The 23,638-nt window shown below is 43.7% G+C and overlaps 2 protein-coding genes, 1 long non-coding RNA gene and 1 pseudogene across 3 annotated transcripts; all 4 read right to left on the reverse strand.

The window, feature by feature from the left end:
* Window positions 1–400: 400 nt before the first annotated feature.
* On the reverse strand, window positions 401–1,385 carry LOC131912474 (olfactory receptor 52B4-like). Its single transcript, XM_059264796.1, has one exon. The coding sequence runs from the start codon at window positions 1,343–1,345 to the stop codon at window positions 401–403; it is 945 nt and encodes a 314-aa protein (XP_059120779.1). The 5' UTR covers window positions 1,346–1,385.
* Window positions 1,386–6,850: 5,465 nt separating this feature from the next.
* On the reverse strand, window positions 6,851–9,889 carry LOC131901827 (olfactory receptor 52B4-like). Its single transcript, XM_059252900.1, has one exon. It carries the CDS (start codon window positions 9,586–9,588, stop codon window positions 8,644–8,646), a length of 945 nt encoding a protein of 314 aa, XP_059108883.1. The 5' UTR covers window positions 9,589–9,889; the 3' UTR covers window positions 6,851–8,643.
* Window positions 9,890–12,808: 2,919 nt separating this feature from the next.
* LOC131912570 (small ribosomal subunit protein uS15-like) lies at window positions 12,809–13,339 on the reverse strand (annotated as a pseudogene).
* A 23-nt stretch (window positions 13,340–13,362) lies between these two features.
* Window positions 13,363–21,307, reverse strand: LOC131916286 (uncharacterized). Its single transcript, XR_009380529.1, has 3 exons — window positions 21,194–21,307; window positions 17,434–17,783; window positions 13,363–14,010 (listed from the first exon to the last, which is right to left on the reverse strand). It is a non-coding gene; the product is annotated as an uncharacterized LOC131916286 (long non-coding RNA).
* Window positions 21,308–23,638: the final 2,331 nt, after the last annotated feature.

A 23,638-nucleotide genomic window follows, 5' to 3' on the forward strand; every position in this document is an offset into this window, starting at 1 on the left:
GCATGCGACATACGTAACTACATCTGTGATCTGAAAGTTGAAGTAAGGATAGGTGAGCGTAGGACTGGGAGAAGGGCAACAAGAGGGAGCATGAGGTAATGGGGTGAGTACAGAGAGAGTACACGAATACTTGAACAAAAGTGTCTTTAGAACCCATCACTATGTGCAGTGAATATATAGTAACAAATCTCTACATCTTAAACTCCAAGTATTCCGATCTCACTACCGATCTGAGACCTGGAAGAGCATATCAAAATTCCCGTAGTGGAGTTTATCCACAAAGAGAGTCATTGAGATAAATAGTTGGGCTCAACACCCCTCAACTACCAGGGCTGTTAGAGATCGCCTCATATGTGACTAGAATGTTGAGAATACAGCAGTTTGGTCTCTCTTCTGAAAGTCATATTACTTTCAGAAACAAGACATGAGTCACTTGGTCTCGGATTTGTTTGGTCTTGACCCCATAGATGATGGGATTCAACATTGGTGGAGCCAGAATGCAAACATTGGCAAGCAGGACATGGATATCTGCTGAAATCTGGTGCCCAAACTGATGTGTGAGGGTTGAAAAGATCCCAGGCCCATAAAAAAGTATGATGACACAGACATGGGACCCACAAGTATTCAGAGCTTTGTGGCGAGCATCTTGGGAAGGGAGGCGGAAGATAGCATGGAGAATTAGCATATAAGAAACAAATATTAGCACAACATCTAAAGTGACAGTTGACATTAAAACAAAAAATCCATACCAGATATTTACTTGAAGGCCACTACAAGCATACTTGGACAAGCCAGTGTGCTCACAAGCTGTATGTGGAAGAATATTGGTTCTGCAGAATGTTACTCTTTTCAGAAGGAATATTATGGGAAAAATTGTACCATAACTTCTCAGAAAGATGGTCACTCCAATCTTCCCAATCAGAGAGTCTGTGAGAATAGTGGTGTACCTCAGGGGGTAGCAAATGGCAATGTAGCGGTCAAACGCCATCACCAGCAAGATCCCTGACTCAGAGACATAGGTAGAATGGATGAAGAAGAGCTGAGTGATGCAGCGATCCAGGGAGATCTCCCCAGCGTGGAACCAGAAGATGGCCAAGGCCTGGGGAACTGTGGATGTGGAGAGGACAATGTCTGCTCCTGCCAGCATGCAGAGGAAGAGGTACATGGGTCCATGGAGACTAGGCCTTGTGAGGATAATGAAGATGAGCAGGCTGTTCCCAAGCAGGGCAGTGATATAGGAAAGGAAGAAGGGGATGGAAATCCACATGTGCTGGTCCTCTAGGCCAGGGATGCCAAGCAAATGGAAGACTGTGTAACTAAGACCAGTGTGGTTTGCAATATCCATGTTGATGCAGATGACCTTTCCCAGAGAACTGAAAGCTCATACTGTGTTCATAGGTTTTTTTTTTTATTATACCAGAATCTTACAGTACTTCCTTATTGTCCTTCACTGTGAGTGTGCCTGGAACTACATCAGATGAACAGTTGAATAAGATATGATCTGCATCTTTGAAGAGACAGAACCGTTACAGCCAGGTAGAATTTTACACAGCTAATTGCAATAATATACTAACTGAACATATTAGTGTAGAATAAGAAGTCTATGGGACCACAAGGGAGAAAGTAATTTGGTCTGTTAAACTGAAGGACCTTATTTGGCCCAAGTCCTATTGTGGACATCAGCTACCACAAGTCAATCAACAACACACTAAGAGTAAAAATGTATGCACCCTTAGGGAAGTCAATGAGGTATGCAAATGCTAAAAGGGGCCAAATCCAGCTCTGTTCATCACCCTCCTGAGCAGAAACAGCAGGAGCAGGAGTTGCAGAGAAAGCCAATAATTAATTTATGTAAGGAGGAAGAGGTGCTAGGAAGGCTTCCAGGTGCCCAGTGCTTTTGGACAACAAAACAGCAAGTCTTATTTTAATTGCTTTTCACTTAGATCTTACTTGATTTTTGAACTTCATTTATCTTCGTGCACTTCCAGAATCTAGCATGTAAAAACTACTCAATGAGAGAAAACAAGAGGCAGGATATTTCAGTCTTTGGGGAATAGACCCTAAGCAGAGCTTAGGAAGAACTCAGTGACCCTGGGTACATAAGATCCAGATGTACTGCATCAGCCCTTCCTTCTCCTCTCCCAGTCGTCACTCTTTGCCCCCATACTAGAGCCACTTACAGTCACAGTTCTACACTTGTCCCTGCCTGCTGAATTCTAGACAAACAGTCTTATATTCTCAGATGCTTGCCTTAGGTCCAGCACCCTCTAGTCTTGTTGGAATGGATGCCTGGTTCACCAAGAAATTCTGCCCACTCACCCCAGTAAGTAACTCACCTGCCTCCACTGCAATTCCTACAGCATAGAATGATAGAAATTCACATAAGACTCAATGTTAGAGGGAGCAGAGGGTTTTTTGTGCATTTACCTGAAGACCCCAAGGGAAGCTCCCACACCAGGGATATCAAATTTAGACCTGTGTTTCCAAAATCCCTCCATTGTATTCAGAATCTCATTATTACAGCATTTTAAACCTGCCCACACCACCACCTTCTCCTCCATCTCTGGAGAAGAGGTAGACATGTGTTCTCTCGAATAAATAAACACTTCAATTGATGTCTCCGAAGGATTTTTAAATGAACTCTAAAAGAAGGCTGAGAGCCCATGAGAAACTGAGAGTAAATCAACAAGCTTGGCAAGCTGTGATCAGAGCAGCTTCTGGGAGGAGGGGGATGGTGGATGAGGGAAAGACAGTCTTGCCTTTTGAGTCAGGTGTCAAGAAGCCAGTCGGGTTCAGCAATGAAGCTCAACAAGCAGATAAAGGCAGCTGTGTGACACGTGGGAGACTTCAAAGAAACAATGAGAAGGCCCACCAGTATATGAGAGACAGACAGAGAGAGAGAGAGAGAGAGAGAGAGAGAGAGAGAGAGAGAGAGAGAAAAGAAAAGGTAATTTATCTGAGTTAGAACTCCAAAAGTGGAGATATGAAAGCAACTGAGTCAAGACAGAGGCTTCTGGGAAGTATAAGCACATTATTTCATTAAAGATGTAAATAGTCTGCCCATCTCTTTAGCATGTCTTTAGAAGAATCAGACTTTCTGAGGAGTTGGATTAATTCTTGAGGGGACAATGGTATGTAATGGTCTAATCTTTCAGCCATCCATGTCTCTACCCAGGGCCAGGAGCAGATCCCTAAGTGGAAACTCCTCTGAGTAGGAGTATTGGACCCCAAAGGTTTAGGGTCTCAAGTGGGCGCCCCAAGAACCCAGACTCCAGTCCATTTGATGCAATAGCAAGAGGTTTATTGGCGACTGTACAGACGAGCAAACTCTGCTCCTAAGAGCAAGAGCCGCGTGCCGGGCGGTGGTGGCGCATGCCTTTAATCCCAGCACTCGGGAGGCAGAGCCAGGCGGATCTCTGTGAGTTCAAGGCCAGCCTGGGCTACCAAGTGAGTTCCAGGAGAGGCGCAAAGCTACACAGAGAAACCCTGTCTCGGAAAAAAAAAAAAAAAAAAAAAAAAAAAAAAAAAAAAAAAAGCCGCATCTTACTGCAGCCACATGGGGGTTTTTAAAGGAAAAACCCACAAAAGCCATAAAATTACAATTCCCATACAATTTCGTTTCACAAGATCATGGTCTGATCACAGAGTGGGTACAGTCACGTCCACATGTACATTCTTCCTGAAACCTCAAGGGGGGTATCAGGGCGGGAGTGGAGTTTACACGAGGTCACAGTGGTCCTTCCTGGAACACTTGCAACTATCCCAGTCACAGTTGAGCACATCTCTTAACAGAAATCTTTTTACATTGTTACATTGTTACAGGTTGAATAATGGCTGAGTCAGGTGGCCCTTGCAACTAGTTTTCTTTTTAGTTCCTTATTTCCTGGGGCTTGGGGGTATAAGCCTGAAGGGTTAGGGTCATTCAGGAGGAAGTAACATTCCCTTCCATGGGCCTCAGCAAAACCCTGAAACCTCCACCTTTTCATACAGCATTTTAAAATCTTAAGGAAACACAATTACAAGACTTTTCTTTTTGGTGTCACCAAAGAAATGTGAGATGGCATCCAAAGTGGATTATGAAGAAGGTCCATCATTAATGGCCTCCAAGGCTGTTAATGTCTGTCTAACTACAAAACAACAGTCAAAGACTTTGTGATATCCTGTAATGAAAATGAGATATACATTCATTTTTCCTTCAAATTTCACGTTTCTTTACAAGTGAGTAAAAGTCCGTCATATATCCCCACCACATTTCCATTTTCTGTTGATGACCATCTGGCCATTATCCTTGGTTTTCTTGTTGTTTTCATGGTTTGAGTTGTATACTTTTCATTTATTTTATTGGCATACAAAGTACTAGATTTCATTATGGCATTTTTTTCTCATTTATTTTTCCCTTTTATTGAAAATAGATTTTTCTTACATAATATAACCTAATTATGGTTTCCTCTCCCTCTGCTCGTCTCAGCTCCTCCCCGCATTCCCTCCCATACAATCCACCACTTTCCTGTCTCTCCTTAGAACACAAAAAGAACTCTAAGGGACAATAATAAAATAAAATAAGATGAAACAAAAAATAACACGTCATAATAGGGCAAAACGAACAAACAGAAGGAAAAGTGCCCAAGAAAAGTAAAAAAAAAAAAAACACCACAGATAGAGATACAGAGACTCACTTGTTTACACACTCAGAAAACCCATCCATTAAATAAATAAATAAATAAATAAATAAATAAATAAATAAACCAGAAGCCTTGGTATTTTTTAAACAAAATTTGTTTATGCTTTTCCCTTTCTTCCCACCCCCTGTACCATCTTCTCCACTTTCATGTCACAGGTGACCTTTTGTCCTGTTCTTCCCTCAACACCCTCCCTTGGTCCCCTATTGAGTTCATAGCCTACACCCACTCTCACACCCTCTTGTTTGCACACATGCAAACATTAAAAGTTAGAATCTTCACAATTATAGAATCTGAGGATTTTATTTTTCTGAGCCTGGACCATCTCATTTAATACTTTCCAGATCCATCCATCTCCATGAATATTTCTTGTTCCTGTATTATTCATAATAACAAGGAAGTGGAGCCACCCTAGATGTTCACCAACAAGCATATGAAAATGTGGCATGGGTACGCAATGGAATTTTACTCCTCTGTAAGGAAATGAAATTTTAAGGGAAGTAGATTGTACCATTGATTTTCATTAGGTGATATATCAAAGTTTCCACCATGACATTGGGTTTGATTACTCTCCCTAGCAGTACTGTCAATATTAAGGGATTTTAAGACTGTGCTATTTAGTGAGAAGATTGTCAAGTATTGATGTTTCTCTGGAGAATACAGACCATGCTTATTATGAGTCTAGTCATGGTCTTTCTTCTGAAGTTGCTCTGTGACTTCTCCTGGGAAGATGAGAAAAGCCATCTACTCACCACAAATAGGTCACTGGCAACAGACCAAAGACATGATTCAACCCAAGTCTCTACTCAAGTCCAACTTGGCAAATGGACAAGTTTAATGAGATTGGGAGTAGGATGGGGTCACCACCGGGAGCATGGAGGACACAAAAACCCAACCCAGTATGGGCTATGACTCACAAAAGCTGAATCCTTGGAGCTCCCTGACTGACTGGCAGGCAGCTTAACAGAATGGAGAGTCTCTCTTCCCCAGTAGTGGTTACCATTTACATAACCTTGGTAGGGACCTTGTGAATGTTGATAGTTTTGAGTACTTCCTGAGACTTGTGACTTTCCATAGGTTTTCTCATCTTTTTACAGCTAATTTTTCTGTCTCAGGAATTATGACATTATTCCTATTGGTAGGATTTATAAAACAATGTTAGTTGACTGCTAACCTCAAAGTCTCAAATGTTCCTTTGGAATATTCACAAACAATTATAGATAGATAGATAGATAGATAGATAGATAGATAGATAGATAGATAGATAGATACAGATAGATAGATATTTATATATATATATGTAGTCTTCTTGTGTTTACATTGACTACCATGCTATTTATTTTCTTTTTACTCTCGTGATTTGTTCTTTTTTAGCTTTCTGTCATGTTTTATAAGTTAATAACTATTGCAGTCTATTTTTATTAATTTTTAAATATATGCATGTCTGTGTGTAAATAAGGATACTTTTGTGCAGATGCCTATATAGGGCAGCAGTAACAGATGCCTTGGAACTGGAATTACATGCAGTGGTGAGCTGAATGAAGTGGGTGCTGAGAACTGAACTCAGGGCCTCTGCAGAAGTACATTTTACACTGTTAGTATAAAGTCCACTTGTTTGTTTGAAGACCAGAAACAGAGTTTGGACTTGAAAGTGAAAAGGCGTTTGCTCCATGTGACATTCCTAACACCTCTGTGGTGACCAACTGGGCTGTAACTATCATCAGCAGGCATCTGTCCTTCCAGCTGTCTAACCTGAGTCAGCTCAGTTAGTTGGGTGGGGTCTGCTCTTGCTGTGTTAACACCTGAGGGCTGCTCTGTGCACTGAACTTGGAAACAGAGTCCTTCCTCTGCTTCTCAGACTTCATCATCCCGCACTGCACAACCCTTTTGTGGCTTTTCCAGAGATTTATGACTGGTGTTGAACAGTCATAAAAAGGGAGAAAACATCAAAAACCACTGATATTTCAATTATAACTTATTTCCAAGCACATGTAGTATTAAATGTTCTCTGTGAAGAAGAGAGAGCATGACAGCCATTCCACAATGTTTATGTATTTTAAAATGTGTTAGACCCAGTCAATATACAAAAATTTATTTTAGAATGTATTTATGTACACAGTCAGCCCTCCTTATTTGTAGATTATCTGTCAATGGATTCAACAAATGACAGATAGAAAGTATTTGGGGGGGAGATGTTTTTTATTTATTTTACATCCCAGTAGCACTTTCCCGTCTCTCCTCTCCTCCCAGTCCCTACCTCCCATCCCCCCTCTGTTCCTAGCCCTCAGTCCACTCCTCCTCCATTTTTGTTTAGGAAAGGACAGGTCTCTCATGAGTATCAACAACACATAGCATATCAAATTGTAGTAAATCTAAGCACCTCCACACGTATTAAGGCTGGGCAAGGTAACCCAGTATGGGGAGCAGGGTCCCAAAAGCCAGTAAAAGAGTCAGAGACAGCCTCTGTTTCCACTGTTAGAAGTTCCACAAGAGAACCAAGCTACACAACTGTAACATATATGCAGAGGGCCAACGTCAGTCCCATTCAGGCTCCCTGGTTGTCAGTTTCGTCTCTGTGAGCCCCTGTAAGCCCAGGTCAGTTGATTCTGTGAGTTTTCTTGTGGTGTCCTTGACCCCTCTGGCTCTTACAATCTTTCTCTCCCTTTTCTATAGTATTCCTCGAACTCCACATAAGGTTTGGCTGTGGGTCTGCATCTGTTCCCATCAGTTACTGGATGAATCCTCTCTAATAATGATTGGGCTAGGTACCAATCTGGTCACAGGAGATGGACAGTTCAGACTATGCAAATCTGCTATTGCTAGGAGTCTTAGCTGGGATCATCCTAGTAGATTCCTGGGAGATTCCTTGCACCAAGTTTTTATCTGACCCTGAAATGCTTGGAGGGAAATGTTTTTATGCTAGACATGTGCAGACCTTTTATTCTTGTCATTATTTATGTATTATTTATTCCCTAAACAATACAGTATAGAAACTGTACAGCATTTACATTGTATTAAGTGTTATCAACAATCCAGAGATAATTTAAAATACTTGAGATAGCATGAACAGGTGATGTGTAAATGATAAACCATTGTCATGAGACACAAGCCTCCCAAGATTTTGGTAGCCATAAAGAAATACAAAATTAAATCTTTGATAATACCAAATATGTCTGTTATTTTTTGTCAATAAATAAACATAGGGGTTGGGGAGATCAGGATATAAAGTGCTTGTGACAAAAAGGATGCATATCTGAATTTGGGTCCCCAGTACCCCTGAAAAAGCCAAATTGGTACGTGAAGAATTTGAATGTCACCTCAAAGATCACTGAAGTACACAGCCTGACTTCCTTGTTGTTCTCCCAGCAGGCACCACCCCTTCAGGAACCACAGCATCCTTCTCCCAAAACAACTCAGCAGACTCAGGCTTCTCAAGGTTGTTCTGCACAATGGGAGCCACATACCTTACAGTCCCAGCTACTCGCATGTACATAGTCCTTGAATGTTTTAATAAGAAATAACTGCAGAGCCCAAGAGTCACTGACCCAGAAAGTCACTTAACTAAAATGAAAAGCATGAAGGAATGAAATGTTCTATGTGGTGCCCCAGGGATATCATAAATATCTCAGAGCTTGAGAAACTCCATGAAGCAAATTCCAAGGCAACAGAGTGTTTTCAATCACTTTGTCTACTTCCAAAATTCATGCTAGTGGCAGAGGGACATGATGTCTGGGAACAGCCCTATCTACCCCAGATCTTCACAGGACTCTGCTCAGTACAATATGTGAGAGCATGACACTGTTCTCACGGGTTATTCATAAAACAGCCTCCCTGGTAAAGCTGCTCCAGATGCAGAACTCACTGAGCCACGTGTCAGGTGACCTGTCCCATCCACCAGTTCCAAATACCACTCAATAGATAACTGTTGATTCCAAAATCTGAGTTCTGAGTTTTTGACCCAAATTCACTTATGTTTTGTAAACAAGATATGAACCACCTGCTCCTGGATTTGCTTGGTCTTGATTCCATAAATGATAGGATTCAACATAGGTGGGGCCACAATGCAGACATTAGCCAGCAGGATGTGGACATGAGGTGGGATGTGGCGCCCAAACCTCTGAGTAAGAGTTGTGAAGATCCCAGGCCCATAGAAGAGGATAATGATGCAAACGTGGGAGCCACAAGTGTTGAGAGCTTTGTGGCGAGCATCCTGGGAGGGCATGCTGAAGATAGCACGGAGGATCAGCACATAGGAAACAAAAATCAACACAACATCTAAGACCACTGTCGACATGAGGACAGAAAATCCATACCAAATGTTTACTCGGATATTGTTACAAGCATATTTTGCCAAGCCTATGTGTTCACAATAGGTATGTGGAATAATATTATTTTTGCAGAAAGTCAATCTTTTCAGAAGAAATATTATGGGAAAAATTGTACCATAACTTCTCAGAAAGATGGTCACTCCAATCTTCCCAATCAGAGAGTTTGTGAGAATAGTGGTATACCTCAGGGGGTAGCAAATGGCAATGTAGCGGTCAAATGCCATCACCAGCAAGATCCCTGACTCAGAGATGAAGGTAGAATGGATGAAGAAGAGCTGAGTGATACAACAATCCAGAGCGATCTCCCCAGCGTGGAACCAGAAGATGGCCAAGGCCTGGGGAACTGTGGATGTGGAGAGGACAATGTCTGCTCCTGCCAGCATGCAGAGGAAGAGGTACATGGGTCCATGGAGACTAGGCCTTGTGAGGATAATGAAGATGAGCAGACTGTTCCCAAGCAGGGCAGTGACATAGGAAAGGAAGAAGGGGATGGAAATCCACATGTGCTGGTCCTCCTGGCCAGGGATGCCCAGCAGGCGGAAGACTGTGTGACTTACAACAGTGTGGTTTAAGGTAGTCATACCCAGAAAACCCTTCAGATACTAAACCTCCAATTCACAGAGCTAGAAGAAGATATGTATTTCCTTTCATTTTGGGTGATATCACTGGGAGCTTTTGTTGTGTTCCACACCTTTCCTCTTCTTTGAATATGCAAATAAGAAGCACACAAAGATGAAAGATAATCTATGCTCCAATGAATGACACCCACCTAGAATTATCTCCAATTCATCAAAAATAAGAGATATTAGCCTATAAACCCTAGTTACAAAGAATCAAACACACACAGGATGAGCCATTTATGCCCAGAGAGCTTGACTTTAAGTGTTAATAGTGAATCATAACATAAATAATAAAAGAAGAGAAGCAGTGTACGTTAGCACACAGCCATGCACAGTACAGTTCTGAAATATTTTCAGTCCAAAGGAGCCGGAGTGGAGGGAGAGCAAGAAAGCTCCAAGGAGACAGATGTTCTTCCTCTGTAAAGAGTCTTGAGCATACCTTTTCCCTCAATCCTTAACCTTTATAGATCTCAATGCAATAATTAAATGATTGCTGATCCCCTCATGCATGTTTACTAGACTCTTAAAACTGGACCATAAAAGGCCAGTGATGTCCTAGGAACACAATGGTTCTGAGTGTGGCACAACACAAAGGAATCAATCGCCTTTATGAAGCGTCACTTGACAGTGGGCTGCACGCTTCATGTATTCTTCAGGCAGGGAGTAGACATCCAAGTTGTTCTCCCTGCTTTGTACTTAAAGAAAGTCGCATGAGGACCACTCACCAAAAATCACAAACGAGCAACTGAAGCAAACGAAATCTGGAAGCTCTCTGACTTCACTGTGCTTACGTATGAAGACACACAAGAGATTATTTTTTTAGACTTTTTCCTTTATTTTATTTTTGAGATTGTAATATAATTACAGCATTTCTCCCTTCCTTTTCCTCCCTCCAGACTCTCCCATATACTCTTCCTTGCTCTCTTTCAAATTCATGGCCTCTTTTTTCAGTAATTGCTATTGCAGTCCTATATATTCCTATACATATATATATATATATATATGTATATATTCCTAAATATAACCTACTCAGTCCGTATAAAGCTACTTGTATGTATGTTTATAGGACTGCCCATTTGGTTTTGGACAACCGTTTGGTGTGCTCTTCCCTGGGGAAGACTGTTTCTCCCACTCTCTGTGTTCCTTAGTTGTCTATCGTTTTTGTGGACAGGTTACTTTTAAGAAGAAACAATGACCTGACCCATGTTCCTGAAATGAGGTTCTCAGTGCTTTTTCCTAGGGAACCGAGCCTCCAACGACCCAAATTAGAAAGACAATCATTATTTCAGGCATGAGATGGATTACAGTTCTTGCTATTTGGAAACTAAAAGGTAATTTCATCATTGCCCTGAATATTGTTCTTCATTCACTAGCTTAATACCTCAACAAGCATGTTTTGAGCAATGGCCAGTTGTTTTGTTTTGTCTGGGGAAACATCATACTTCAGATTCAGATACAGGCTTGTGGCTAGAGAGAAGGGTGGACAGGCAAGCCAATAACCTTTGTGAAGACTCTGGCTGGGCACCTCTGAGAAGACAAGTGAACTCATCCTACAGCCATGAAGATGAAGAAGTTGAGCAGAGCGTCTGAGGGTACTAAGGATGTTTTTTCATGGAGGCTCGGTAGCTGCTATATATCTTAGGCCTGTTAAAGTCGTTTTTCCATTCCTACTCCTGCCTGTCAGCCCATGGTGTTCTCCTCGAGAGGAGAACCAGTCTCCACCTTTCTTCTCCACCTGTCAAATTGCCCTGGCTGCCAATGTCCGGCCCAGGACAAGCGACCATGCCCTGTGCCCCTCAGAGGTCTTTTCACATGCAAAGGAGTCTGCAGGCTCTGTCAGAATGTCTCCCATTGCCTCTCCCCCGTTCTCATTATTGGAACCTCTGCCATGTCCCCCAGGTGTTTCTCTTCACCTTTCAAAACGTTCCCTTCAGCCCCTGCGCTCTCGGCCTCCCTCCATCGCCTCGCCCCATCGCCTCCCTCCATCATAGCCTCGCTCCCTACCCCTGCTATCAGGAGGCCATTCCATAGCTTTCAGGTGTAAATGTATTAACACGTATCCCATTGCCTCTTAGAGTCCTGTCACCTCTGCCTGTGGGACCCAACAGCAGCCTAATTCTTACCTTAATAACCAGGCCACCCACGGTTACCTATCTAATCACCGAGTCACACTTGGAGACTTCAGGAACACACAGGAGGTCTGTGGCAGATTCGGTTCATCCTGCATCCGCTTTTTATCCTCTTTCATGAGAACCCTTGAGGGAAGGCCTTACACCATGCCCTCCTGGGACTGAGATGTGGTGCTCAACTATCTTCTTCCTAAATTACTGAGTCTCCAAAGTCAGCGCCCCCCCAACTCTCCATTCTCCTCTCTGGCTTCTCTCAAGGTGGTGTCCTGCAAAAGCCTTATCTGTCCACCTCCACAACTTGGCTAATTAAAGAAATGTTAAACACAAAGCCATGGTGCCGCATATCTTTAGTTCCAACACTTAGGAGGTAGAGGCAGGAGGATCTCTGTGAGTTGGCTCCAGCCTGGTCTATAGAGTGAGTTCCAGAACAGCCAGGGGTACACAGAGAAACCCTGTCTCAAAAATGAATTAATTAATTAATTAATTAAAATGTAAAAGCCAAGGAGGGCATACCTTTAATCCCAGCACTTGGGAGGCTGAGGCAGGTGGATCTCTGTGAGTTCGAGGCCAGCCTGGTCTCTATAGATTTCAGAATCCTGAAAAGCCATTATTACAACTCCCACTTCACAGCTAAGGATCAAATAAATCCCTTGACTTTCCAGAGTCACACAAGTGAGTGGCAGGACCAGGCTTCCCCATGACTGTCTCACTCCACCATGCTGTCCCATGAGCCCAGCACACTCCAGCTTTGGACCCTTCTCTTCCCAGCCTGGCTGCCCTCCTGTTCAATATTCTTTCTTCTTATGAGTGTCAGCCACACTTTCCTCTTATGAGTGTAGCCAGCTACAAAGTCAGGAGATGGAACACACCCAGCACTCTGTCTTGTCAGAACCACATTTAGACCGTCCCAAACTCCTGTCCCAAAAGCCTCCTCTAAAGGACTGGGGTTTTGTTTTTGTTTTTCGGTGTTTGGGTTTGTTTGGTTTTTTGGTTTTTTTTTTTTTTTTTTTTGCTTTGGTTTTTGCTGTTGTTGTTGTTGTTTTGGTTTTGTTTGTTTATAACTTTTTTAAATTTATTCAAAGTGATTTTATTGCTGTGTACACAAGAGAGCCACTAGATCAGAGGCTGTAGATGACTCATGTTTCCAAGTGGGTGGGAGGACCTGCTTAGTCTTATAGTAAGGAGCCAGCAGTGAATTCTGAATCAGAATTTAGAATATCAGAATCAGGCGGAATTTAGCATCCTTATCCTTTCTGTTCCTCTCAAGATGCTTTTGGACAGTGACTGCTTTCTTAATCAAATGGTGCAGATTTTCAGGGAGGTCAGAGGCAAGGCCTTTGGACTTACGGATTCTCAAGATTTTATTACCAGTCAGAAAGCAGACCTGAGCCACACCATGTGAATCCCTCAGGATCACACCTATTTGGGAGGGAGTCAGGCCAGTTTGTAAATCTGTTCCTTCACATAGGTGTCAGATGTCAGCTTCAGCCACATGAGGACACTACCATGTAGGACAGCGTCAACTGGGACAGGCCCTTCCCGGGAGCATGCTCGTGATCCGCTATGGCAGAAGTCTGGCAGCAAAGAGAGAGCGAGGGAGGGAACAGCCTTTTTAACTTTTCATCGATTCCTTGTGGACTTCGCATCATGCATCCCATCACACGCATCTCCCTGTCCCCTCACTTCCACCCTCTGCCCTTGCAACCTCCCCACAAAACAAAATTTAAAATAAAACCAAAAAAAAAACTCAAAACAAACAACAAAATAAATAAATGAAATAAATCTCGGAATGGAAGCTGTAGTATGACACAGTTTACCCTTCAGCCCATACATCTTTACTTGTAAGTGTCCATTGCAATGAGTCATTGGTCTGGTTCAAGGCCTCTGGCTTCACTACACCCTCAATACTGGGCCTCCACTGGGACTTCTCTTCCATATCCTGTTGTTCCCTGTGTCACGGAGATCCTGTAGCTTTGGATTTGTTAGTTTTTCCTCTTCACATGCTCCAGCAGTTCAAAATGAGGTGGGTGTTGGGTAGGCTACCTCATAGTCCTGGTTCTGGGCCTGGGTAGTAGCTGGGTTGGTCAGCCTGCCAGCTTTCCCTCATGGTAAAAGACTAGGTTTAGCCTGGTGTGGTGACACATACCTCTAATCGCAGCACTCAGAAAGCAGAGGCAGGCAGATCTCTGAATTCAAAGAGTGAATCTGGTCTACAGAGTGCATTCCAGGACAGCTAAGGTTACATAGAGAAACCCTGTCTCAAAAAAAAAAAAAAAAAAAAGTTAAACACAACTTTCCATATAAATAAAAAACTGATAATATTTATCAACAATCAATGGTTTTCTCTCTCTCTTCTCTCTCTCTCTCTCTCTCTCTCTCTCTCTCTCTCTCTCTCTCTCTCTCTCTGTGTGTGTGTGTGTGTGTGTATGTGTGTGTGTGTATGTGTGTGTGTGGTATGCACACATGTCTGCATGCTACTATGTGAACAGAGGCTAGAAGAGGCTGTCAAGTGTCCTGCTCTATCACTTCCTGCCTTGTTCCCACATGGTCTCCCGCTGACCCTGCAGCTAAGCTGGTAGCCAGCAAGCCTAGGTGATTCTCCTGCCTCTTTCTTCGACAGTGCCAGTATTACAAGCACTCACGGCTACACTCAGCTTTTTACACAGGTGATGGGATCCACACACAGGTCCTCATGCTTGCACAGTAAGTGCTCTGACCACTGAGCTATCTCTGCAGTCCCCAAAGTTTGATCCTTCATGACAAGGATTGTGTTGAAGGGATATTCACACTCAGAGTAGTGTATACTAATGCAGAGTTCCGTGGCCTAAGGGATAAAGTGTGCGTTGTTCGTTAACAGGACACGTGAGCTGTGATTGTTCAAGACACAACTGGATTTGCTTTTGTTTTTAGTATTTTTTATTTTATTTACTTTTATTTTATGTGTATGGGTGTTTTGCCTGCATGTACGTCATACGTCCCAGGTGCCTGTGAAACCCAGGAGAGAGCACTGGACCCCCTGGAACTGGAGTTAACAGATGGTTAAGAACTGTCCTTTGGGTGCTGGGAATCGAACCATGGTCTTCTTCTGTGAGAGCAACAAGTGCCATTAACCACTGAGCATCTCTCCATCCCCTGACATATTTATTTTCATTGCTTGTTTCCTTTGATTGTTTTATTTTCCCTTCACCTGATGATGCAGCTAAGCAGAACTTTCTCTGTTTTTATCCTCCACTTACACAGCTTATGACAGACATATGAACGAGGGACAAGTAGAGACAGATGACCCTGAAACCAGCTGTCTTAGTCGGGTTTCTATTGCTATGAAGAGACACCATGACCGTAACAGCTCTTATAAAGGAAAGCATTTAATTGGGGTTAGTTTACAGTTTCAGAGGTCTAGTCCACTATCATCATGGCAGGACACAGCAGCATGAAGGCAAACACGGTACTGGAGAAGGAGCTGAGAGTTCTACATCATGATTCAAAGGCCACAGGAAGTGAACTGTCTCATTGGGTGTATCTTGAGCGTGTGACTTCTTTGGGGAACAATGTCTGAGAATAGTACAAGTGGCTATTCTTGTGGCAGACCCTGAAGACCCTGACCCATTTGGCAAGGACCTGTGGACAGTTCACTGCACAATCCTGGGTATAATCCCAAAAAAGTGTATGGTTTATGTGCTCTCAATTGCTTTTGCGATGCAAGCCATATTACTGGCGGCTTTTAGTTTCACTTGTCGGTCATGGATGAGATAACTAACACTAAGGGAAAACTTCCCCCTGATAACGCCCCTCTGTGTGAGCCAGAGGGGATGTTGTTAAAAATATGCATTGGACCTGATTCAGCCCCTAAGGTCTTTGATGTTTCAAGTGTGACCATGAACCCAGGCTTCTTAAGAACAGGATGTACCTTTCCAGCACAGCCTTCAGCTAGACTTAGCAAGTCACAATAGGTCATGAAGTTTAATATTACATATTTGCATAACTGTTCTGGGAAGAATGATTTTTAAACCGAAGAGTTTTAAAGGAATTTTATTAAATAGATGATATCAGGAGTTAATAGGAACATTCAAAGAACAGGGAATGAAGCAGAAGCATAGAACCCACAGTTCCCTCATTTCTAATAACTGTGCCAATACCCCAAGGAGTTAAGGGAGATGGACATAAGGACAAGGGACAAGCAGTACCAACTATTAAGAGTAAGTTTCCATGTTATGTTGCCTATAAGATAAACGGGAAAACCTGGTACATCCCCAGAGGAGATAGAGTAGTACAAAGTGTAAAATGGATTGACCCAGGTTTGGCTGGTGAGTTGATCATGAGAATCTAGATCCTCCCAAATGTAAATAGTAACTACCGGAGACAAAACTGTGTGTCACTTTGCATGACGCTATAACCTCATGTGCTGCCAACTGGGAACACTGTTCTACCTCAGGTGTGCCTGGTTAGAAAAGTTCCTTTGTAGCCTGCAAAACTGCTTATGCTTCTGACTGTAGAGATATAGACCAAAATGGCTACCCGTGGGAGAGCTGAGAGACGGAAGGGGAAAGAGACAAGGAACAAACTGATAATTATTGTAACCATTTTTAGAAACTTAGAAAGTAAAAGCTTGCTGAAAAATTGTTCGTGCAAACCATTGAGGCTGTATAAATAAACATGACTCAAGCTATTTGGGGCCACTTGTTTGAACAACAACAGGTGGTCACATTTCTTTTCTTGACAACAGCTCCACCCATCAATCCCAGGTCTAGGAACCCATCTGGAGCAAGGCCTGCAGCATAGAATACCTCAAAGCACACCCCAGAGTGACACACTTCCTCCAACAAGGCCATACCTCCTAATAGTGCCACTCCCTTTGGGGGCCATTTTCTTTCAAACCACCATACCAGCCATGGACACAGCAGCTGGCAACCATAAAGACAAGGGCCTTCACTATTGCCTTTTGGTTCCTTTTTTCTTAATTTTTCATCAAACTTTCAGTTAGAATACCATATGGGCTTCATCATAGTCCCTCACATCTAAATCACGGCTCTCACTCCTGTCTGCTCCTTCCCCACTCCCCGACCCACACACTTGCTGTTCTCCTTCCAAACAGTCCCTCTTCTGCTTTCAAGTTCTCACTACCAGAAAATTAGTTGCGGGCAACATCCATGTTATGTTGTGTATATTTAAAGCTAGATTGTGTATATGGGAGAAAACATAGCATTTTGTCTTCCCCCAAAGAAGACAAATTCTCTTGTCCTCCTCTTTTAGGCTCCCTTCTACCTTAATGTCACTTACTAATTTATTGACTTATTCAAATCTAGACTCTGCATATGAGACAAATGTCTTTTTTAGTTGCTTTATATCCTAAACCTGGCCTGTGCATACCATTCTGTATGCACGTGAACTATTTATTGACTAAAAATACGATTAATTAGGTAGGTGAACGTAAAACATGAATACTAGAATTACATGACATCTGTCACTGGATGTAACTTAGAAGAGGCTTTGGGTGGCATCACGCATAAGGGTTCCCCAGTCAGGGAGCAGGGTTATGAAATATGTGCATGATGTTGATGAAGCTGAGGAATGGGATTTGGGAGCCCCTGACTATTCAATTTCAGGGAAGATTTTTCTCAAGAATTTCCTCCTTGGTTCGGTAACTGAGGCACTAGCAATGATTGCATAAATGACTCACCTACAACATGATGTCTTCAAGTAGGTCTACACCCTGGGATGGTTAACTCCAGACCATTAAGGTGTATGTTGCTCCCAACTGATCATTTCCTGGTAGTGAGAACTCTTGAAGGCAGGCCGCCGCACCTTCCCTTCCCAGCCATACTTCCCACTGTACCTGCTCCTCAAATACAACACCTCCCTCACCCACCATCTTCCCAGCAGGCTGTGCTCTTCATTCCTTCTGTGCCTTTATCCTCACTGACCGGTCTCTCAGGAACAGCTGCTTTGATGGATGAGTGAACTTGGGCTCAGACCTTATGCACTATCTGGATCTTCCTCTTTCACAGTGTGTTGCAATTGCTCTCCATACTGCGTAAATTTGCAGTTAACATAAAAGAAGTTACCTAGTTAATAATTTATGTATTTACGGGGCATACAACATGATGTCTTGAAAATACATATACTCTAGAATGGCTAATCCTAAGATGTCAGTCAAAATACATGCAAATAAGGTCAGCACTAGCTGGATATACGTAAATGTATTTTTACATACAAACATGCATGCACACACCTCAAACTTGTGCACATGAGGCAAATGATGATGCTTCTTCAGCCAACCCATGCCCTGCTCAGGAACCTCCACTCCTAGATTACATGTGTTCGTGTATTATGTTGTTTTTGATGCTGCTGCTGTTTTCTGTTCTCTATATTCAATAAACACGATTTTGATACTGTTGATGATACTGTTGTATGACTTAGACTACATTCTATTACAATGGAAATTGGCAGATACCAATCTTATTATTAATCTGCTCAGCAATATAAAAATGAATCTACTATTATTTTTACTTTTTCTTTAAGAACCTCATGCTATGTATTGTGACCACACACACCCAACATTTCAAAGACCCACCCCCACCTCTTTAATCCCCCACCAACTTTACATTAACCTTTTTCTTTTAAATCAATAACTCATCAACTCTAATTTATACTGTCCATAATATTCAAGGAGTAGGGCCACAATTCCTCTCTTTACGTATCTCAAAATAATGTTAAACTAAGAGGCATCCACCAAAGGATTCACCCATGAGATCACCAACCTCATGAACTAATCATTTCTGGAAATACTGTCACAAACACACCCAAAGGTGTGCCCGTTAACCTCCTACCCATTGTTGCTGCTGCTGTTGTTATTGCTGTTGATGATGATGTTTTGTGTGTGAGGGTTTTTTGAGAGGTAGTCCTGACTGACCTGGAACTCACAGTGATCCTCCTGCCTCTGCCTACGCCTCTTGAATGCTGGGATTAAAGGTATGCACCACCACACCTGAGGTTTTTCCTACTGCAGTCATAGCCACAGTCAAAACTAACCTTCACAAGTGCTCCCTTTCCTAATCCCACACAAGCACATCCTAATGAGCAGATACAACCCTAACACGTAACAAGGATTGTTACATGGTTTTGTTTGGGTTTTTGTTGTTTTTTTTAATAACCAAGTGAAGGAACATCAAGAGTTTATCAACAGATTAATGTTAATATAGTGTGGTGGCTTAGATAAGAATGGCTTCTATAGGCCCATATTTGAATGCCTAGTCACCAAGGAATTGAACTCTGTAATAGAATTAAGAGGATTAGGAGGTGTGGCCTTGTTGGAGGAAATGTGTCGCTAAGGACAAGCGTTGAGGTTTCAAAAGCCCATGAAAAGCCCAGTCTCTCTCTCTCTCTCTCTCTACCTGAGGATCAGGATGTAACTCTCAGCTATTTCTCCATGCCTGCCACCGTGCTTCTCACTGTGATGATCATGGACCAACCCTCTGAGGCTGTAAGCCAGCCCCCAGTTAAATGCTTTCTTTTATAAGAGTTGCCTGGGTCACACCGTCTCTTCGCTACAGTAGAACAGTGACTATGATGTGTGGGAATCCAAAATCGCCAGCAAGAGACTGGGACTAAAACAACCATACCATTGCAGTGGAGACTTAGCCCCAGTACCAGAGTCATTCTCAGCCGTAAGATTTAGCAACGATCGAGCCTCTCCGTCTCCGCACAGCTCCCTTGGAGGCAGCATTCGAACCTGCAGATTTATCTAAGTAAAACTGCATTTCTGCCTGGGGCTCTTACCAGTGTTGCCTCTGCTCAAAAGAACTCATGCATAGACCTGATGGCGTGTGCCTGCAATCCCAGCATATGAGTCCTTAAAATAAGTAAATCTATTTTTATTCTTATTTGTATCATTAGCTAAGAGAATGGAGAGTTCAAATTATTATAATAATGATACTAAACAATAAAAATGCCTGTGCCATTTTATAATGGTGCAGGGGCAAATCTATAAAGCAATAAGTATACTATATGTTTCTTGATTAAGGAACTCCTTGCATTGCAAATATTCCCAAATCACTAACCACCTTAAAGCCCCTCATGGTGCTGTCCTGAATCAGCAGCCGTGCTCAGTGAGAACTTGTGAAAAACACAAATCTGAGCCCAGAGCTACCGAATCAGAAACTCTTCCAGTGGAGCCCAGGAGCTATTGAAAAGCCCTCTGGATGATTCTCAAGCACCTCTGCTTCTCTGCCTTCTCGTCAGACCTCACTTCTCTACTGAGAAAAACTAAGAATAATCTCAGGGGTGCACAAAGGAACACAGCCACCTTAAACACAAACAGAGCAAAGGCAGCTTGGCAAGACCACTCTCTTTGTATAAAGAGTGGTCCACAACCCAGCGTGGGCTAGCAAGCACCTTTGGCCAAGATGGCTTCCTTGTTTTATCTGTGACATTCATCGTGACTGTTTCTTATCCCATTTGTTGGTGCTGAATTTCACAATGAATCCTTGTCTGAATAACTACCTTGATAGAAGAAAAAAAAAGTTTCTCCCACAAGTGAAACACAGACCAAGGTAAATCCACCTAGGAAGAGAGGGCTTGGACTTCCCACACTGCTTGCTTCTAGCTCAGTCTCTCACTAGTATCCCCAGGGTATACACCTCCACAAGCTGTAGAGGTTCAGTCTCTAACAGGCCATTTGAGCTTCTGTTCTCTGCTCCTCTAATGTTCTGCTAGGGTTGGCCGACTACAAGGGATATTCCCTGCTAGACTTAGCACAAGAGAGTCTGAGATAGCATTTGGGGTCTTTGGCAACGGGAACTCTGAGAAACAGCCTATAGTGTGGAGAGAAAAGCAAATGACTCCTGGCATCACTGGACTAGCAAGATCCATATGAGAAGTCATATTTCCAGCAGGAGGGAACATAGAAGCCTGTGTCCCAGAATCCTCTGGAGGCCCATATGTAGGGGAGACTGGTTCCTGACACCCACTGATGACAAGAGAGTCTCTCCCACATATCTGATGAGATAAAACACACACTTTGGGAGTGTTACAGTCTTCCTCACTGAAGCAGTTAATGGAGCATGCAGGAATGTGCTCAGGCACTGCATTAACACAGAGTAGCATGCAGTCTCCTGGGAGAATTCTGCCAGGTACTGAGCCACTAGGAAGCACTCTATGGGAATGGCAGGGATGGAGGCTAGTCTGCCCAGAACAGTCTCCTCACATGCAGCCTGCTCTGCCAGGAAGACTCGGTGCCAGAACAGGCCACAGGGAAATTAGCTGTGGCAGGAACTGGCCAAGGGAAGCAGGGACCTCAGCCTGCCAGCTGCCAGAGTGTAAAGGCAGCCATGGCCCCCAGCAGGACTCAGCTCCCAGGAGTGGTGTAGAGAGCCTGTGCCAGGTAGAGAGAAGAAGGAAATGCAAGAAAGGAGCAGTTTGCTGCTCTACTCACGGCCCACCTGTGAGAGGAGGTGCACGAAAACCCTTGGGACCCCTATGGGCTGGGTTTGGCGCTCACGACACTCTTTGCTGCAGATGAGGAAAGTGGTAAGCCTGCCAGTTTTGCCACTTGAGAGCCCAAGTGCCAACAATGGCATTCCTCCTGCTTCTGACTCATCCCTCTGTCCTGGAGTTATCATCAGCATATGCCATGTGCTACATAACAACTTTTTATTCAACACCAGACCACACATACAGCAGTGGTCCCATGAGACTATAGGAACTAACACCCCTGATGCCTAGTGCATCATTGAATAGCTCAGCCCATTACTCATACACGATCCTGGACTAATGCAACAGCTGTCAGCTGCATAAAAGTATAACACACTCAGTCACACATATTCATAATCATAATAACCAGGTACTGTGGCACCAAGAAGGATCCTGGGGGAGTGCCAGGAATAGAGGCACACAGTCTCCTCACATGCAGCCTGCTCTGCCAGGGAAGGCTCAGTGCCAGAACAGGCCACAGGGAAATTAGCTGTGGCAGGAACTGGCCAAGGAAGCAGGGACCTCAGTCTGCCAGCTGCCAGAGTGTAGAGGCAGCCATGGCCCCCAGCAGGACTCAGGTCCTGGCAGTGGTGCAGGGAGCTTGTGCCAGGTATAGCATAGGAGGCTTATATAGTAAATATAATATACTCTTCATCATGAGTGTGTGCTCACATGTGCGGGTACAGTGTGGGTGCCACGGCACTTGTGTAGAGGTCAGAGGACAACCTGACATTTGCCCTCCACCTTGTTCCAGACAAGGTCTCTTGTTCCACACATACACTGGGCTAGCCAGCTCAGGGGCTTTCAGAAATTGTTCTGCCTCTACCTCCTACCCAATGCTCCATAGACATAACTTCAGGGGACTCCTTACGAAAGAAATTAGTTTAAATAGTACTCAGTGCACCTACACCTACAGAAAGAAGCCCATTCATTACTGTGTCTTTAGGGTGCATAGTTTTTTCCAGTGCTTGATTTAATATCATGTTTTGTTCAGCATGGCCTTGGAGCAGTAAGAGACAGCTGGGGCAGAGCAGGTCGTACCACCTAAGCTTTTATAAGTACAGTACGACGTTCACACAACAGCGAAACCCCCTAGAAAGAAGTCTCTCAACATAGAGCCCCTTTGTTAAGCCTGAAGCACACAGATGATACACAGAGTTCACAATGGAGGCTGGAGTTACCACAGCCACCATGATGGTGATCTGAGGATGATAGAGATGCTTTAAAAAGACAGAGTCAAGATCCTGTGTAGACGGCATCCCACACACTGCTGCTGGCCTGCACGTTTGAAAGGGAAAGAGAAACAGCTCAGAAAATAACCGCTTTCTGAAGACCCCAAGAGAATGGGAAGAGGCGCTGCGTAGCAGTGTAGCCTCTCTGTCTTGCTCCCATGGGTAGGAACACCATAGAATAACCAAAGGCAAACCAACTCTGGACTCTTAACCTATTTGGGATTAAAGGCTTGCTTTATAAACCCAAGATTAGGTCACAGGGCCAAAATGCCAAGCCCTGTGAGCAGACCAAGTTGAAACTAGTCAGGTTCAAAACGGCTACAAATGACAGAGAGAAGTGTGAACAAGAAAAAAACCTCATCCCGTTGTGCCACGTCCTTTGTAAATCCTCCAAATCAATTCTGATGTCAGACACTCTGTCAGAGCAAAACGGCGTTTGCCCTTAATTAACCCTGATTCAGGATGTCACCCAGCTGAACTATAGGTAAGGCCTTGCTGTGGGGTTACAACAGTGGCCTGGTTACTCTGGCTCCTCAAGGCAGCCTGCAGGCGTCTGATGGGTAACTAAATGAGATAAAGGCTGGGCATCCCTGTCTTCATACTGTGTCTGCCTGCTTTGCTGCCTTAACGTTTGAGTCAGGTCCTGCTCAACTCTGCACGTAGAGATGCTGATCACTTAAAACGTCTTTTCCAGTTGGGCAGTGGTGGCACACACATTTAATCCCAGCACTCGGGAGGCAGAGGCAGGCAGATCTCTGAGTTCAAGCCAGCCTGGTCTACAAATAGAGTTCCAGGACAACCCCTGTCTGGGGGGGAGGGGGGGATTTATTTCCAAAACTATAGCTCAGAGTTAACTTGTCCTGTTTCCCATTCGAGCCTGGTGTGTCTCTTCTACCCAACCCTTGTGCCTTCTTGGCAACTGAAGAGCGTACTGTCCCTCAGATTGATCCATACCAAACTAGGAGGCCAAGATATTTCAGCAGTTCCTGTAAGCCTGCAAACCCCAAAACCAGAGTGATAGCGCACCAGCAGGAAAGCTCCACTCTGCCCACGAACAGGGGGAAATGAGCCAGCTTTAGCCTACCCCACCTCCAGAGCAATAAAAGCTTGCTTCTCTTGACCAAGGAGCAGCCTGCTCCCTGCCTCCAGTGAGCTGAAGGCGGCTCCTTAACACAGGCCTGA

Source organism: Peromyscus eremicus, chromosome 1 (genome assembly GCF_949786415.1).
Source record: "Peromyscus eremicus chromosome 1, PerEre_H2_v1, whole genome shotgun sequence".
Taxonomy (NCBI): Eukaryota; Metazoa; Chordata; class Mammalia; order Rodentia; family Cricetidae; genus Peromyscus; species Peromyscus eremicus.

Excerpts from the sequence above, each read along its gene's own strand:
- LOC131912474 (XM_059264796.1), bottom strand. The coding sequence starts at position 1,345 with ATGGATATTGCAAACCACACTGGTCTTAGTTACACAGTCTTCCATTTG.
- LOC131901827 (XM_059252900.1), bottom strand. The coding sequence starts at position 9,588 with ATGACTACCTTAAACCACACTGTTGTAAGTCACACAGTCTTCCGCCTG.